The sequence below is a fragment of the Portunus trituberculatus genome, chromosome 48 (assembly GCF_017591435.1).
Source record: "Portunus trituberculatus isolate SZX2019 chromosome 48, ASM1759143v1, whole genome shotgun sequence".
Taxonomy (NCBI): domain Eukaryota; kingdom Metazoa; phylum Arthropoda; class Malacostraca; order Decapoda; family Portunidae; genus Portunus; species Portunus trituberculatus.
Genome location: NC_059302.1, coordinates 23,342,896 through 23,359,156, shown reverse-complemented (window position 1 = coordinate 23,359,156; position 16,261 = coordinate 23,342,896). Strand labels below are relative to the sequence as shown.

Sequence of the window (16,261 nt, the reverse complement as noted above, 5' to 3'; positions counted from 1 at the left end):
TGAGCAACATTGGGGAGTGGAGAAAAAACAAAGTAAGTTGTATCATGTCTAAGAATATATTTGGTAAATGTATAGACATTGCACAACAAGAACAGTAATCATTGCACATACATATCAAGCAACAGTCAATAATACTTATTTAACAAGAAGAATCTCTTATAATGTACAAACAATAAACAACAACCATGTATGTAATTATGTACTAAGCACACATACACAACATCCACTTGTATATACATACAACCATAATGCTCTATTATAAAAGTAAACATGTTTCCAAGTAATGTTGCAGACAGACACATCATTCCTCAGAGTGTTAAACAGACTATCTTGGTGATAGTTGGGTATCTTCTATCAGACCTCAAACAGACCGAACAAGGTGTTCTTCGTCTCGGCTTTTATTTTTGGTTTGATTTAGGTAAGTGTTAAAAATTAACATAGTAGTACTCACAATGGGACATTTCTTCCATCTGTTTATGTAAATATTAGAAATGTGCATTCTTCTTTTATGTGCCATATTCACAGCAAACAATCATCAAATTAATTGAGAGTGGTTTATGATAAGTTAGCTGAATGTTGTAGAATGAAGGATGTATGGACAATCCTTATCATAGCAGTGTTCTGCATGTATTGTGAATGCCTACCTTTCCATTGCAATGCCCATTGACATTTGAATGTACTGTAACTCTTAATAGGCAGGTGGTGTGCCTGGTGCCATATGAATCCCTAGAAGACTGCCTTTTTCTGCTTAGGAATGGAAACCACCATGTTACAAAAAGCCACTGTAGCTTCAGTCTCCTGTATTAGACAACAATGTCCCTGAATTTAGAGACATAGATAACTTACCTTCTTCATGGTGAATGAAAGATGTGATTTTTTAACACTCGGACCTATCAAAGATTATCAACAGTACTAATATGTTACCTGGTTAAAAGTCTAAACTTAATTGTCAAGTATAAATGATTTTATAGAACAGTGTTCCAGTTGGTCAAGTAAAGGTGGTGAGACTATTTGTGGACAGGATGTCATATTTCAGTTCAGTGACATCAACATTTGCAGGATCAAGCTTGAACTTGAATCATACAACACCAATTAAATTTAAACATAATCTTACAAGGAAACCACTCTTCCTATTTTTAGAGCTACTGTATGATTTGAAAAATCCATACATTAATACCTACCTGAGCCCTCCATGCTGCCTCTAGGGAAGCTATCTAAGATGGTACTGCAGTACTACCCATGCACAAAGAAATCAAGTTCAAATATCTGTCAAGATGAAGCTTATGATGCATATCAGTGAAGCATAATGACATAGTTTGGCGAATGCTCAACTCTGTATCAAATAACATTGACAATTAATATCTTACTCAAGGAGTCTTTCAGAACTTTGTAATAGTGATAAGAGTAATTGTAGAATATATTACATGTTTCGTGATTTCTTGCTTCTTTGTTGAAATAAAGTAAAATATACTTCAAGACTATGTATCATTACTATTATTTTCAATATTTTGCATATATCTAGTATTACTATTATTGTAAACTTTTGAAATGATACTATACATATATTTGTCACATTATTTTTTGCAGAGCAGAATCACATTACTCTACTTACAATGTCTATAAGTATTATGTACATACTTGGCATTTAGATGGTACAACAGCAGCTTCATTGCTGATTTCATGTGGATGGATAGACTCATCTTTGTTTGGGATGGATTGTAATTATTTAGTGGATGGTTGAAGGAGTGATGTAGAGTGTACTGTTGGGAGGGTGACAACAAGAGTGTGTGCTGTTGGGTCCCAGGTTGCCACTCCTTTGCGCTGATTGACTGGACGGGGAAGTGGTAGATGGAGGTGGTACGTGGGAGAAGTCAAGTTCAGAGTTGTGGATGTAACCTCCAGAGTGACTTCAGTCAAAAGCTCCCCAGGCAGCTCAACACGAACTACTACATCTTCTTCACCTGCATTCCCCATGCTGATCTGAAACAGTATTGAAGGGTATTGTTCTGACTTGAGAAGGATACCAAAGGATATTACTTAAAAACCTCCCCAAGACAGATATCGCACTGGGATGAAATGATTAATGGTTCTGTGGCTGCGATGATATACACACCGGAAGACACACTTGGCTGGGAGTGACTCGCTCCCTGAAGGTCACCTCATACTGTGGCTGGGGGCGAGGATCACTGATACCAATGTCATCCAGTGCTTCCTTCCATGTATCTAAAGAAACAATATATTATATATTTATAATTATTATCAGCCTCACCAGATATCTACAATGTGTAGTGCAGGTGTGTGGCAGTGGAGGCTTACCCTCATGGGACATGGATGAGGATCCAGACATGTCAGTGGCAGGCTGTTTGACATGTTGGCCTTGCCTCACTTTGAAGGAATTACTTCCCAGGTCAGCAGGAGTAACACCTGGAAGGGATCAAGTCAATGAAAATGCATGCAAGTATATATATATATATATATATATATATATATATATATATATATATATATATATATATATATATATATATATATATATATATATATATATATATATATATATATATATATATATATACACACACACACACACACACACACTCATGTATACCATATTAAGTGATTGGTACAGACTTCATACACTTTCATACATAGGCTATAATTAAGATTCAATACTTTTTGTAGGGCTTCGCTCCTCCTCCTCTTCCTCTTCACCGGGAGGATAGAGGAGGGCAGCCAGTGCCTGCACGTCCAGTTCACTTGCGCTCATACTTGCCGCCCACCGGAACTCATCACACTCTTCTGGGAGGAAAGGAAAAAAACATATGTAATAATGCATGGTTGTACGTACCATGGCCACTCGCTCCGCCAGGCTGGCTGGGTGTATGCTATTTTTTCTAAACCAGGCTACTGCTTAGTTTCATGGAAGGTTAGTCACATACAGGACAACATATGCATTCACTTTACAACTTAGATTGATACTTTGACCAGAACAGTGATGGGTAAGAAGGGAAGTTTAGTGACCTACATCAAGGATGGCGTCGCCGTCACCATGGCAACCCGGGCACCGACCCGCGCCAGCGAAAGTGGCCCGAAAAACAGATCTCTCGTCATTCATAGATTTGATGCGGTTTTAGAAAAGAAAAGAAAAAAATATATGATTGTGTTTCATAGAGTGTGCAAATTTCTTTCCGCGTTAGGCTGTGAAACATGATGAAACATTTGCATCATACCTATCTTAGGGAATACTTATTGAGATACCATGGAAAACTATAATATGTGATAGTTTAGTTACATTGATTAATTACTATGCTCTATTTTTCGGTACATAAAGTTAGCTTGAGTTATATAAGACAGGTAATGTTCTGTATGAAAGGCTGAATGACAGCATTCAGACACACAGTACACACATAGAGAAGGCGGCAAGCATGGCGGACGTGGCCGGGGAAAAGCTTTCCAAAAAGTGAGCATTTATTACACACATGACTCTCCAATACCTTTAAGACTCGTGCCATTGGTAATCTCCAGCAACATAAAGTCACTGTGGTATACATTAAGGGTGTGTGGGCGTGTAATGAGAGGGTGAGTGTCATGTGGAGCCTCATGCGGGAATGTGGCCAGTGTGGTGTCATGCATGGCCAGGTGTGACATTCCCCACACCCCATGCTGGCCCTCGTGTACACCTGGGCTGGGGTACTAGTGAGGCCATGGTGATGACTGGGCAGCAGGTGTAGGGATTGTGTGATGGTGAGGGGCTGTGTTGAGGCAAGTGGTCGGCGATCGCTTGACAGATGTTCCCTTCATTCCTGACCTGGCGGACCTCCCAATACGGACCCCAGAGAGTTAGGTGGGGTCTGTTTGGGGTTCCAGTCATGTATATAATTCACGCATCTTATATAAAGCAATACAAACCTCATACTCTAGGTACGCTGAGATCAGCGATTTCATAATTTCATTACGAAAAGAAGGAACATTTTAAGCCATATGTATCCAGACAGCAAGAGGTTAAGTTACTACTGGCTAAGTAAATTTTATGAAATTCGTAGATAATAAGATATGTTTTTCATTGAACTATGAACTACACATGGAGACTGACGGCCTGATGGTGCTTCAGCCTTGAAGTGGTGCATCAGGCCAGGCAGCATGTAGTGCACCAGTGAAGTGAGCAGTGTGTGTTTTAGGTGAAAGCAAGGTGGTGAGGGATGAGTGTGCGGCTTCTCCAAGGTGTGTGGAGGGCGGCTGGCCCTGGGTGTGGCCAGGTATTAGCGGGGGACGGACGGCTCTGCCTCAACACTGCCAGGCCACTGTCTCTCACATACACCAGGAGCAGGTGAGGGAAACATGAAAAAGGCAGCAAAATCTGTATGTTCCATACTGAGATGAAAGAAAGTTTATAGCATCAGGAAATACCATGAGATACATTGTATACAGATCAATGACTTATACATGATTATACAACGTTCAATGTATGATATATCCTCTGAAATAATAGTTGTGAAATGCAAAGCATCCCTCATCACAGGCTTTGCTGTTTTACTGTAACATTGATACCTCCCTGTGAGAAGCTTGCATGACTATTTGATTGATGCATTCATTTCTTTCTTGTGTCATGCTCTGTGTATATACAGGATAAGTTAAGAAGCATATATATACGTGTGGACCATTCAGGGTCAAATGAAACAAATATTTCAGTTAGAACTGTCTTATATGTAGATTTTGCTGCACATGTTTCACACACCTGCTTTCAAAGTTCCCTGTAATGAGGCATCTCTTGATGGTTGAATGTTGTCTTTATTTTTTACCCTTTCCAGTTTTTAATAGTGTCAGAAGCACTAATTAGCAAATGTGTCTACAGTGAACTGAAAAGGAGGCAGAAAGCAGAGAAGAAGGCACAAGAGAAGGCTGAAAAGGAGGCAGCTCGAGCCAAGCCCACCCCAGCAGCCACAGCCAAGCCAAAGGTAAGACTCAAACACCAGTGACTCGTAGGACTGTTCCTTGTATAAAATGTGGGGACACTCATGTGTGTGTGTTTGTCATAAAAGTTTTGGTAATTATTAGTTGATGTAGATTCATGTTCATCATAGAGAGAGAGAGTAATGCTACATTGGAACAAATCATGTTCATTGTCATGTATTCCATTGCATCTCATTAGCTACAATGAACAGTGGTTAAGCTCACCTCATTACTTGGAAGTTCTGAGATTTAATCCTGAGTTGGTTGGAAACAGGATGAATTTGGTTTGCTTCACTCTTTAACTGCTGTAAATACTGTAGGACCGTAGGTACAAGGTGTTCTCAAAGAATTGTAATTTTATCTCTGGTATTGCACAAGGATTGGAATTATCATGTCATTGGTTATCATTTTAAGGAAATGTTTTCTTCATTGACTTTTCAGACAAAACATTTCCATTGATATTTATGTTTTTCATATAATTTTGTATAGTTTTCTACATTGATATGCAATTTTGTGTTTGTGGTTCTGTGCAGAGATAGTGTAATCTCATGTTTTTCTCAAGGATAGTTATTTTTCTTGTGTTTCATTTTAAATGTTTCCAATGTAATCAATGTAAGAAAGGTCATAATTCATCCAGATATCATTAATTATCTCTTCCTTGGTGGTTTGCAGGCAAATGAAGAGGATGTCAGTCCGAATGAATACCTGAAATTAAGGACTCAATATGTGCAGCAGTTGAAGGATGCCGGGCACACTGTTTATCCTCACAAATTCCATGTGAGCACCTCATTAACTGAATTTTTGGAGACCTACCAGACCTTGACGCAGGAGAAGGAGAGCCAGGAAGAGGTGACTGTGTCTGGAAGAGTTCACGCCATCCGAGAGAGTAGTCAGAAGCTACGGTTCTATGACCTCAGAGGAGAGAATGTCAAATTACAGGTAATGATGGTGGTAGTGTTTTGTCTTCATTTGTGTATTTCTAGATGTCCACTTTGTTGATTACTCAAGAAAAGGGTAGCTAGTATGCATAAATCAGGGTGGAAAAGACAGAACTTAAAAAGATTTATGAAAACTAAAAAGGGAAAATGAGTGTTAACTTTTTACCATTTGCTTGCTGTCAGTGCAGCCTACTTTAATTATTTTTGCTTGTGCTCTCAGTTACTCTTATCTCCAATGCAGTCACACCTGAAGCCTAGTTATCTGTTCCTTAAAGTCTGTCGAGGAAAACTCGCTTTGTTTTTTATGTATTATTCTTGCTATGTCAGTCTTCCTGTTCATCGTTTTCTCCTGTGCTTTCTTGTTCTTCACTTCTTTTCATTACAATTTTAATTCTTGATCTACTATAATCTTATTCTTGTCTCCTATTTACATTTAATTCCTTCTTTTTCTTTCTATAGGTAATGGCAAACTTGAAATTCTATGAAAGTGAGGCTGCCTTCTATGAGGACTGTGACAAAATACGGCGTGGGGATATTCTAGGGGTGAAAGGCATTGCTCTGAGGACTAAGACTGGGGAGTTATCTATTCGACCTACTAAGATACAGGTTTTGGCTCCCTGCCTTCACATGCTTCCCCACCTCCACTTTGGTGTAAAAGATCAAGAGACCAGGTACCGCCAGCGATATCTTGATCTTATTATCAACTCCGACATTCGTAAGAAGTTCATAGTGCGTGCTAATATTGTGTCATACCTGCGGAAATTCTTTGATGACATGGGGTTCTTGGAGGTGGAGACTCCTATGATGAGTTTAATTGCTGGAGGAGCCACTGCCAAGCCCTTCATCACTCACCACAATGAACTGAATCAAGACCTGTACCTCAGAGTGGCCCCTGAGCTTTACCTCAAAATGCTCATTGTGGGTGGCATTGACAGGGTTTATGAAATAGGGAAGCAGTTCAGAAATGAAGGCATTGATCTGACCCACAACCCAGAGTTTACAACGCTGGAGTTCTACATGGCCTATGCAGATTACAATGACCTCATAGAAATCACCGAAAAGCTGTTGTCTGGCATGGTGTATCACATATTTGGGACATACAAGGTGAAACTCCAACCACAAGGACCAGAAGGTGAGGAGTGGGAGATTGACTTCAAGCCTCCCTACAAGAGAATGTACATGTTCCCAGAGCTGGAAAAAGTTCTTGGCACCAAACTTCCTGAACCTGAAAAGCTCACCACAGAAGAGGCCCGCAAGTTCCTCAGTGACCTTTGTGAAAAACACGAGGTGGAGTGTCCTCCCCCACGTACCTCTGCTCGGCTCCTTGATAAGCTGGTTGGCGATTTTCTGGAGGAGCAGTGTATCAATCCAACATTTATCATGGACCACCCACAAGTCATGAGTCCCCTTGCCAAGTACCATCGTTCCATTAAAGGACTCACAGAGAGATTTGAACTTTTTGTGGCCAAGAAAGAGATTGTTAATGCATACACAGAGTTGAATGATCCACTGGACCAGAGGGCCAGATTCACACAGCAAGCACAAGATAAAATGGCAGGTGATGATGAAGCCCAGATGATTGATGAAAACTTCTGTACAGCTCTTGAATATGGTCTGCCTCCCACGGGAGGCTTTGGAATGGGCATAGACAGGCTGAGCATGTTCCTCACTAACTCTTATAACATCAAGGAAGTGTTGTTCTTCCCAGCAATGAGACCAGAGCAACAGAAAAAGGCCTCCGAAGATGACAGCAACAAGGAGAATCAGCCTGTATCATAGTATTTGCTTAGAAGTTGTCCTGCTACCAAAGTGTTACCGGTTCAAAATTATCTTGGGCGTCTTCGTTTTCTCTGATCAGGACAAGTCGTGGAATCTACAGTGCTAATCATAAGTATTGGACTTCCTAGCGGGGGATCCAGTACTTAATACTAGTACTGTAGGGTCACTACTTTAAATTTGAGACCTACAAATTGTTATACATTGAGAGGTTTGAATTTTGGCTTGTGGTGGTATCTTTCAAAGACTGATTAAAGTAATTTTTACTTGGGGTCATTTTAAAAACACCTCTGCATCTTGCTGTCCATTAATTATATATTAATTTCTTCAAATTTTATGAACTTTTATTCTAACCTCGTTGCCTTTATGTATTTTGGAAGTGCATTATTGCATAGAGGTATATATATGAGCTGATCGCTCCCTTTACAAGAGAAGCATCCTGATGTACATACATGTATTATTCATTTCAGACTTTGTTGTGGATATCCAAAATAAGTTAGTATTAAACACTGGTATATTTTCAGTAATACATGTTTTGAAACAACAAGTCTACATGTATCATAAAACTGGTTTTGTTGCTTCAACAGTACCAGATAGTCTGCAAATTCTTGGTTCTTCTTTTTTATGAGTCACTAAATGTTTTCTAAACTTCTTTGCATTGGTAAATACAATATCACACTTTTGGCATACATACTCCTTATTCTCTTGGTGTATTAACGAATGAGACGCTAAGAGATATGCATGGGAGAAACACCTACCACACACTTTACATTGGTGGGGTTTGGGATTGTTGTGTTGGCGGTAATGTGACTTGAGCCTTTTCTCTGAGGCAAAACGCATATCACAGATATCACACTTTGGACGGTTAGTTGAGTGAGTTTTCATGTGAGCAGCCAAGCCACTCCGCCAAACAAAGGCTTTCCCACACACGGAGCAGACATGCTTCTGGACATTGGAGTGGAGCTGCATGTGTTGGTTCAGCAAGGTTCGAAAGTGGTATCCTTTGGAACAGTACGGGCAGGTGAACCTCTGAGTCTTGTGATGGTGGAATGCTTTGTGAACCGCCAGTGACTTTCGTCTCTCAAATGTCTTTCCACATTCTGAACAGGTAAATACATCTGTTAGATGAAGCTTCATGTGTTGCTGTAGCACTAATTTGGTTTTGAATTTCTTGGAGCACATGGAACATTCGTGTGGCCGGGCTGTGGTGTGCATACTCCCATGTCTCAGGAGGCCTGAGCGTGTCTTGAAAGCTGCACTGCACAGGCTGCACATGTAAGGAGTCTCTCCAGAGTGTATGCGGAGGTGCTCCACCAGAACACTGCGGTTGGTGAAGCTTTTGCCGCAGGTTGGGCAGGAGTGTGGCTGTATGTTGTGGTGGCTGTTGAGGTGACACCTCAGGCTGTTGCGACCTTTCAGCATTTTACCACAAATCTGGAAAAAATATTAACTGATGAGGCAAATGACACTTATACTTACTCCAGCAAACTAGTCACTACAACTAGTGTATGGCCATGTAGCTTGATAAACAATGATCTGTGACAAAGATTGAACTAATATGTTAATCCCTAATTGCAAAATAATATTGGTGATTTAAAAACTGCAGAAATGGATGAAATCTGAGCACAACAATGACTATGATTTTCACAATGTGTTGTGATGAACATACACTTGAACATCAGTTTTCATCAATGTTATACAGATATTTTATACATTGGAGTACAGAAACATAGCATTACTATTCAAGCTACTTTTGACAAAAGCTATGAACAGATACTGGCCATTACACATTTATTCAATGAGAGAGAGAGAGAGAGAGAGAGAGAGAAATTAATTACTAATATAAAGCTTTACCTGACACAACATTTGTCTGGGTTTCTTTTGTTTTGATGGAGGAGTTTGTGGAGCAGGAAGCTTGTTTACAAGTGATGACACAATCTCTTCTGCAATTGGTTCATCCTCTTCAATCCAAAACTTTTTCAGCATGTCATCTTTGCTTAAGTGCAAGCCTGGAATGGCAATAAGCATTATATGTAACAAATACATACATCTGTGCTGAGAAGAGACTGTGTTCAGCAGTCCACAGTTCTTAGCATCTCTGCCACACTTGATGCACTCCTATTCTTTAGCTATGGAAACAGAATGGTATTGGAGAATGAAAAGAAAAAAAAAATTAAAATATAGTCTGAAGAAGCAATTTAAATTTGCTACTTGAACTGGTATGTGGTGACTACTCAATGTAGCACCAAATATAAATTCCTACTGATGGTACAAATTGTTATAATACCAAGAAATAATCCTTACCTGGATCACCTGGCAAGTCTTTTAATGACTCCTTTTTCATATAGAAGCAGGTTTGCTCAGAGTGAGGTATGAACAGAAGCTTCTCAATCCTCAGGTTCTCAGTGTGTCCTGCACTTTGGGCATTACTGTTCCAACTTGAGAGACCCAAGTCATCTTGATCACTGTTCTTATAGATGGATTCATGTCTGGCCAGTGGATATACAAGCACTCTGCCATGGGAGCTTTGCATTCTTGCCTGATCATTGTTTTGCACACAATTTGAAGTAATGTGGATGCTGCTGCTATGATTCTCACTGAGATTGTGGCTGGCACTGTACTCTACAGTGCCAGAAGCTTGACTTTCAGCATGGAGGGCAATCTGTGTATCAGAGGCAGTGGGTGGAAGGTAGGTCTGTGATGGTTCTTCAATGTCATAATCATAAGTTCCTTGAGCTATGTCTGCTATGATGGAATGCTCTATGTGTGGATCCTCATGACTCAACTGTTGGCTGTATGCATATCTTGGAGAGGAAGTCAGTGACAGAAGAGGAGAGGGGGATGAACAAGCAGCTTTTTTTGCATCTTCATGTAGGGGCTGGGTTCCTTGAGTTTGTACAATTTGACAAGACAATGAGTAATTTGTGGGAGATGTTTGATGATGGCTGTTCTGTGAACTATCCTGAGTTACTTGTTCTTTGCTTTCTGAGGCAATATATGATGCAGCATTCTGAATGTGTGCTTCATAAGATGGTGGGTTCATGGACTTTTCCAAGATAAAATGAGAACTAACATCTACTGAAGATGATGATACTTTAAATCTACCCAAGCTGTAATAATGTGGATCATGAATACTTGTCTGTTGAGAAGCATAAGGTATGTTGGAAGAATTGGGATAACACTGAGATGCAGACACATCATGGGAAGCAGCATACATAGGAAGAACTGGAGATTGTGAACTATCCTTAAACATGGCTATTGCTGGCAAGTTCTCCACTGAGGGCTGAGAGTGTGACCCTGCCTGTGGTGAAGGATAAGAGGAGGTGTACTCAGAGGGGAAGGACACCTCTTGTGGAGAGTGATGATTAGAGACAGGTTTCCCATGCTGACTCTCTCCACATAATGAAAGGGGTTGTGTTGGTTGGAGATAAGGTGCATGTTCTGTGTGAAGACATGGGTCTGGATGTGGCTCCTCCATGCGTGAGCCTTGAGAAGAAGACTGTACATGTGCAACTAATGAAGATGAGTGAGCATGAGTGGAATGATCAGCCACAGTATTTATAACTGCCTGTGTTGATGGTGAGTGAGACAATGATGAAGACTGTGTGTATGATGGCAGCTGATGCGAGGGTGTATATGGTGAATGTGGAGGCTTAGTAATTAACTTTGGCTGAGAAGATTGTGAATAAGAATTGAGATGAGATGGATCCATGAATGGTGCAGGCTGAAGAGACTGTGCAAAAGAGTTTGGCTGTGTGGAATCTGTATATGAAGATGAATGAGAACCAACTTTGTGGATGAATGCCTGATCCTCAGATGGTATATAAGGACATGAGGCTGTGGTGTCAGAATTTGTCACAGAACCCGGGACGGAGGAATGGCTAGGCAAAACTGAATGCAAACTTGTGCTGCTCTGTGGTGACTGGAAGTGAAAAGCAGTTCCTGTTGTTTGATCACACTCGTCCAAATGAGAAGACGCAGAACTTTGTGTCCGCTGTGCATTGAGAGTGAGCTGGAGACTGGCCTGTGAACACAAGGCAGTAGCTCCTGATTTGAGCTCATAAGTTGTGGCACCACAAGAGGAAAAGCTGGTATTAGTGCCATGACTCAAGGAAGGTGCTGGAGACTGTGACAGGTGAGTACCCACAGATGCTTGTGAGCAATAGGAGGTTTGAGAAACAGGTTGTGTAGGTGACAGTTCAGAGGGTAAAGAATAACTTGAGGGGACATCTGTTATACATACACCGACAGAACCAGCAGACAAATGGTAGGATTGTTCAAAGGATTTGTTCTGGGAAGACTTTCCTGGTATAATTAGAATATCTTGGGCATCCCCATGGGAAGAACGTGGTGTATGGGAGGAAGTGTGTTGCTCTAAGGTTAGACCCTTATGATTTGTTTCTAGTTTACATAAAGGTGGAATTACATTTCTATTCTTGACCAGAGGAGAATGAGATTGTGAGGCAGATGAGGAGCAGGATGAGACTACTGTTATTGTATCAGTCATAGAGGTTTTCCCTAATGGTGTTCTGAGAGGGTGTGATGAGGAACTGGGTGTTGTGCATGGCCCAGCACATTCAGGTGAGAGGGAAGAGGATGTCAGTGGAGTTATGTGACTGTCAGCTTCACCAGCAACTTTACTGGAGAAATCAGACCTTGTTTCAGGCACAGACACACTGTTTGATATACTAGTAGCTCTCCCCACAAAACTATGCCTTTTGTGTTTCCATTCACATTTCTTTCTTTTTCCATGGAATAATTTGGAATTGGTGATGGCAAGTTCTGATGCATCCTTATGGCACTGGTTGGGATCCCGCTGGGCCTCAGTGCTCTCACCACCAGAACTGATGCCAAGCACCGAGTCCTGTGGATAAGGTGGTGGAGGGTGGTGAGGGACATCTTGCTGATGAGGAAAATGACCTGACTGGCTCAAATATCCCTCTGCTGACAAAATAAATGATTCTGGGACATAAAGGGGATTTGCACTTTCTACTATAGGCACAGATGAGTCTTCTCTTATGTCGCCCTCATCAATATCTAAAGGTTTTATCTTGCCAGTCTCGTCCTCTGCAAAGCTTTGGTGATCTACACACTTTTTCTTAAAAAATTTCAGCCCCAAGGTTTTTGAAGAGTTCCCAAAATTTTTATTGAGCTTGTCACTATCAATTTGTGGGAACTTTACTTCATTTACTCTCTTCGCTTTGCTTGACTGTTTCTTTGTCTGCTCCTTATTATCATTCTTTTTGGTTTCTCTTCCCTCCTTGGAGACAGACTGTGAATGCATTTCATCAGTGATCACAAGAGAACACTTGGGGACCAGCACTGAGGGGGGGAGGGTCACTGCCTTGCCTGGGGCTGAAGGCAGTAGAATCACAGTTTGTGGGTCTGATTGACACCTTTTAGGGAGGATGGGAGTTTCAGAATTTGAATATTTAATTTTACTTTGTCTGCCATCCCTTCTTTCTTTATTTTTCTTAGATGGGTGTCTCTTGGAACTTCTTCCATTTGAACAGTGAGGAGCTGGTTGTTGAAGTTCCTGAAAATAAAACTAACTGAATTCACAAGGGTCAGATGCCTTGTTACAGGATTTCTTACACAAAGCATACTAGAAGTTTCTCTCCTCCATGACTCTTTACATAGTTACATGCCAAAAGTACAAAACCATAATGTAGTACAGGTTGAACCTCCCAAATCCGGCAACCACCGGACCTTAAGGTGCATCCACACGATCGAACAATGTTTGACGGACAAAATCTTTACCATATCACAGGAGAAACAGGTTGACGTCATAAGCAGTGACACGATGGAAGTGGATCTGGCAACAACCAGTGGTACCAGATGAGGTTGTTTACCACCGTTTCAACTCTGCTCACAGGGCAAAGACCGGTGGACAATGTTTGAAGGTGATGTCCATTGGTAACTCAGGCATTTAAGTCAGTGTGTGGCCTTGCTGCAAAAACGGACAGTGTCCGGTACACCACTTGGTGCTCGCTTCTGACGTCATCAGCGAGCCTTTCCGCTTTCCACTGATAATTGGTAACAATTTTGTCCGTCGAACATTGTTCGATCATGTGGACGCACCTTTAGACTTGCCGGACCATGGAAAATTCCGAACTATACGTGGTCCCCAAAACACCCTCTATATACTTACCCTGCATTATACAAGTGTAGCTGTAACACTGTTTTGATATATATGATAGTTGTACATGAAAATATACATGAAGAAGTATATAGAAAAACACGTTGTAAATTAAGTTCAGCATGGAAAATTCTTGCCTGCGCCATTATCATCTCGCCGGACACAGGGACATTATCAGAGCGCCAAAGCTTAAACCGCTGTATGAGAGCACTACTATTACCCTCCTTAAGTGTTCTACGAACCTCCATGTTCTTCTTGCTCTCACACTCGCTGTAAAACTTGAGAAGTTGATTCTTTTGCTTTTTTATATCATTGACGGTTGATGAGCCAATGTTGTACTGTTGGCATAGGGTTCGCACTGAAACACCTTTATCTAGCTTCCTCAATAGGTCCACTTTCTGTTGCACTGATATTGTCATATGTTTGCACTTTTTTTTTTGGTTCACACACAACACTATCACTTCCTGGTCGCTTGGAAGCCATGTTTAGGGGCAAATATTACAGAAAAAATGTTTATGCTCGGGGGGGGGGTGCTTGCAATGAGCAGCAGCGTGGTACTGATCCAAATTTGACCCAGAATGCCCGGGCTCCAAAACACAGTACAGCGCCGCCGCGTCCTAGTGGCAGTCCGGCAAATTACTCCAGCCAATTCAAAAATTCCGGCAAACAAAAATTTTGCCGGATTACAGGTGTTGCCGGATGAAAGAATACCAGATTAAGGAGGTTCAACCTGTAGTTATGCTTTCTTTTTTACAAATATGATTTCTTTCTTTATCATTCACTTCTTGGTAAAAGTATTCTTACTGTTATTCTGTTCAGGTATTGCTCCAAATTTAATTTCATCCACACTTATATCACATTGTAATAACAAATTGCCTTGTTTGTTCCATAATATCTTTCATCCAGTCTTGTTCACCTTAATAGAAAATGTTCATTGGTTACATTATTACATAATGGTGAGGCTGAATCAGGCCAAGAATGTGCCTCAATATTGAGTGAACTTACAATTCTGTGAGGGATGTTCTTTGGTGCCAGAAGGGAACACTGCACCTGAATGTTGGTGGGTGACGTGGTGGTCTTCGTGAGAGGCAGCATGACAGGTGTTGGCTGGGGCACTCGATGGGCAGCTAAAGTGATGGTGGAAGTGGGAGGGGCCGGCAGGATGAGAGGACTAGAGAAGGAAGTCCCCATGGGCAGGGGTGAGGCTGCCGCTGCCGGCGCTGCTGCTGCTGGGGCAAGGATGATGGTTGTCCGAGGGGAAGAAAAGAGCCCCTGTACCTGTGGCACACCGCTGCCTTTGGGGAGGATCTGAAAGCAATGATTTATTTAATATGTTTTATGTAGTCATTTGATTTATTAGTCTTATGTTTTGTTTACATTATTAAGAAAGTGAAGAAAATAAAAATCTGTAACATTACATCCATCTGTGTGATGCTTTGGTCAAATGAAGCAATGTGAGTAATATGAACCCAAATGAGGCATCGCAATAAGCAGGGCAGCAGGAAATGTGGTCACTCTGGGATAGGCTTTTTCCTCAATACATCATGATACATTACTAAAAATATATTAACTTACTGGCTTCATTCTCCTGTCATAGAGTTGACCTCAAGAAACTGCACATGCATCAGCTAAAAGAAAAAAAGACAAATAGATGTCAGTATTTAGTGTACATCTATTAAGCAGATGCAACATTATATATATATATATATATATATATATATATATATATATATATATATATATATATATATATATATATACACACACACACACACACACACACACACACACACACACACACACAGCATGTGAACTGAGAATAATGAACCATCCACATGTGGAATCTTGGTCCACAAATCTAATTAGTTATTGAAGGCTGTTTGTGAAGCAAATACTTATACACCTCCATTACATTATGGCATATATAGCATGAATTTAATAAAACTGATGAAATGGAGTACATATTTACATGTCTAATAACCAAAAGGATGAGTATTGCATTGCCCTATTTTTTAAGATGCGTGATTTCAACACGTACACAGTGTCAATTCTGTCAACCACAATAACGATGTATTACGACAGGAATTTTCTAAAACAGTTGGAGGATTCATGAACACATATCCAAGGCGATAGTATTAATGGAATGCTTAATTAACGAGATAATATACAATCACTCATCACCTGCCTATCAGAACACCCCAGTCAGTGCGTGGCAGCATTGGTGAGCCTGAAGGTGTTCCAGTGAGGCAGTCAGGGAGCCTCAAGACAAGGCGCCATTCACACCACCACTGCACTCTGACACCATCACACTCATCCCCACTACACTGGTGACTCGCTGGTTGCCGCCTGTATTTCCCTTCTACGTCTCAGGAAGCATGCTTTCCTACCAATACAACTTCCCCTTTCTCTCTCTCTCTCTCTCTCGCTCTCAACTCCAATGTAAACAAATTGCGTTCAA

At 40.9% G+C, this 16,261-nt stretch overlaps 3 protein-coding genes across 7 annotated transcripts; 1 reads left to right on the top strand and 2 right to left on the bottom strand.

The window, feature by feature from the left end:
• Positions 1-256: 256 nt before the first annotated feature.
• On the bottom strand, positions 257-3,074 carry LOC123498568 (dynein axonemal assembly factor 6-like). Its single transcript, XM_045245787.1, has 5 exons — positions 3,026-3,074; positions 2,674-2,799; positions 2,317-2,424; positions 2,114-2,223; positions 257-1,980 (listed from the first exon to the last, which is right to left on the bottom strand). Exons 2-5 carry the CDS (start codon positions 2,765-2,767, stop codon positions 1,723-1,725), a joined length of 570 nt encoding a protein of 189 aa, XP_045101722.1. The 5' UTR covers positions 2,768-2,799; positions 3,026-3,074; the 3' UTR covers positions 257-1,722.
• A 293-nt stretch (positions 3,075-3,367) lies between these two features.
• Positions 3,368-7,997, top strand: LOC123498534 (lysine--tRNA ligase-like). 4 transcript variants are annotated; one of them, XM_045245709.1, is made up of 5 exons: positions 3,368-3,460; positions 4,179-4,327; positions 4,853-4,955; positions 5,623-5,889; positions 6,348-7,997. In XM_045245709.1, the coding sequence occupies exons 2-5, from the start codon at positions 4,200-4,202 to the stop codon at positions 7,665-7,667; spliced, it is 1,818 nt and encodes a 605-aa protein (XP_045101644.1). In that variant the 5' UTR covers positions 3,368-3,460; positions 4,179-4,199; the 3' UTR covers positions 7,668-7,997. The 4 variants fall into 4 exon arrangements, with proteins under 4 accessions (XP_045101644.1, XP_045101646.1, XP_045101643.1 ...); XM_045245708.1 differs by having other exon boundaries at positions 3,395-3,460; positions 4,167-4,327; positions 4,809-4,955; XM_045245710.1 differs by having other exon boundaries at positions 3,397-3,460; positions 4,167-4,327.
• A 166-nt stretch (positions 7,998-8,163) lies between these two features.
• LOC123498533 lies at positions 8,164-16,255 on the bottom strand. 2 transcript variants are annotated; one of them, XM_045245706.1, is made up of 6 exons: positions 15,985-16,255; positions 15,379-15,431; positions 14,809-15,111; positions 9,969-13,200; positions 9,519-9,673; positions 8,164-9,098 (listed from the first exon to the last, which is right to left on the bottom strand). In XM_045245706.1, the coding sequence occupies exons 2-6, from the start codon at positions 15,385-15,387 to the stop codon at positions 8,223-8,225; spliced, it is 4,575 nt and encodes a 1,524-aa protein (XP_045101641.1). In that variant the 5' UTR covers positions 15,388-15,431; positions 15,985-16,255; the 3' UTR covers positions 8,164-8,222. The 2 variants fall into 2 exon arrangements, with proteins under 2 accessions (XP_045101641.1, XP_045101642.1); XM_045245707.1 differs by having other exon boundaries at positions 15,989-16,255.
• Positions 16,256-16,261: the final 6 nt, after the last annotated feature.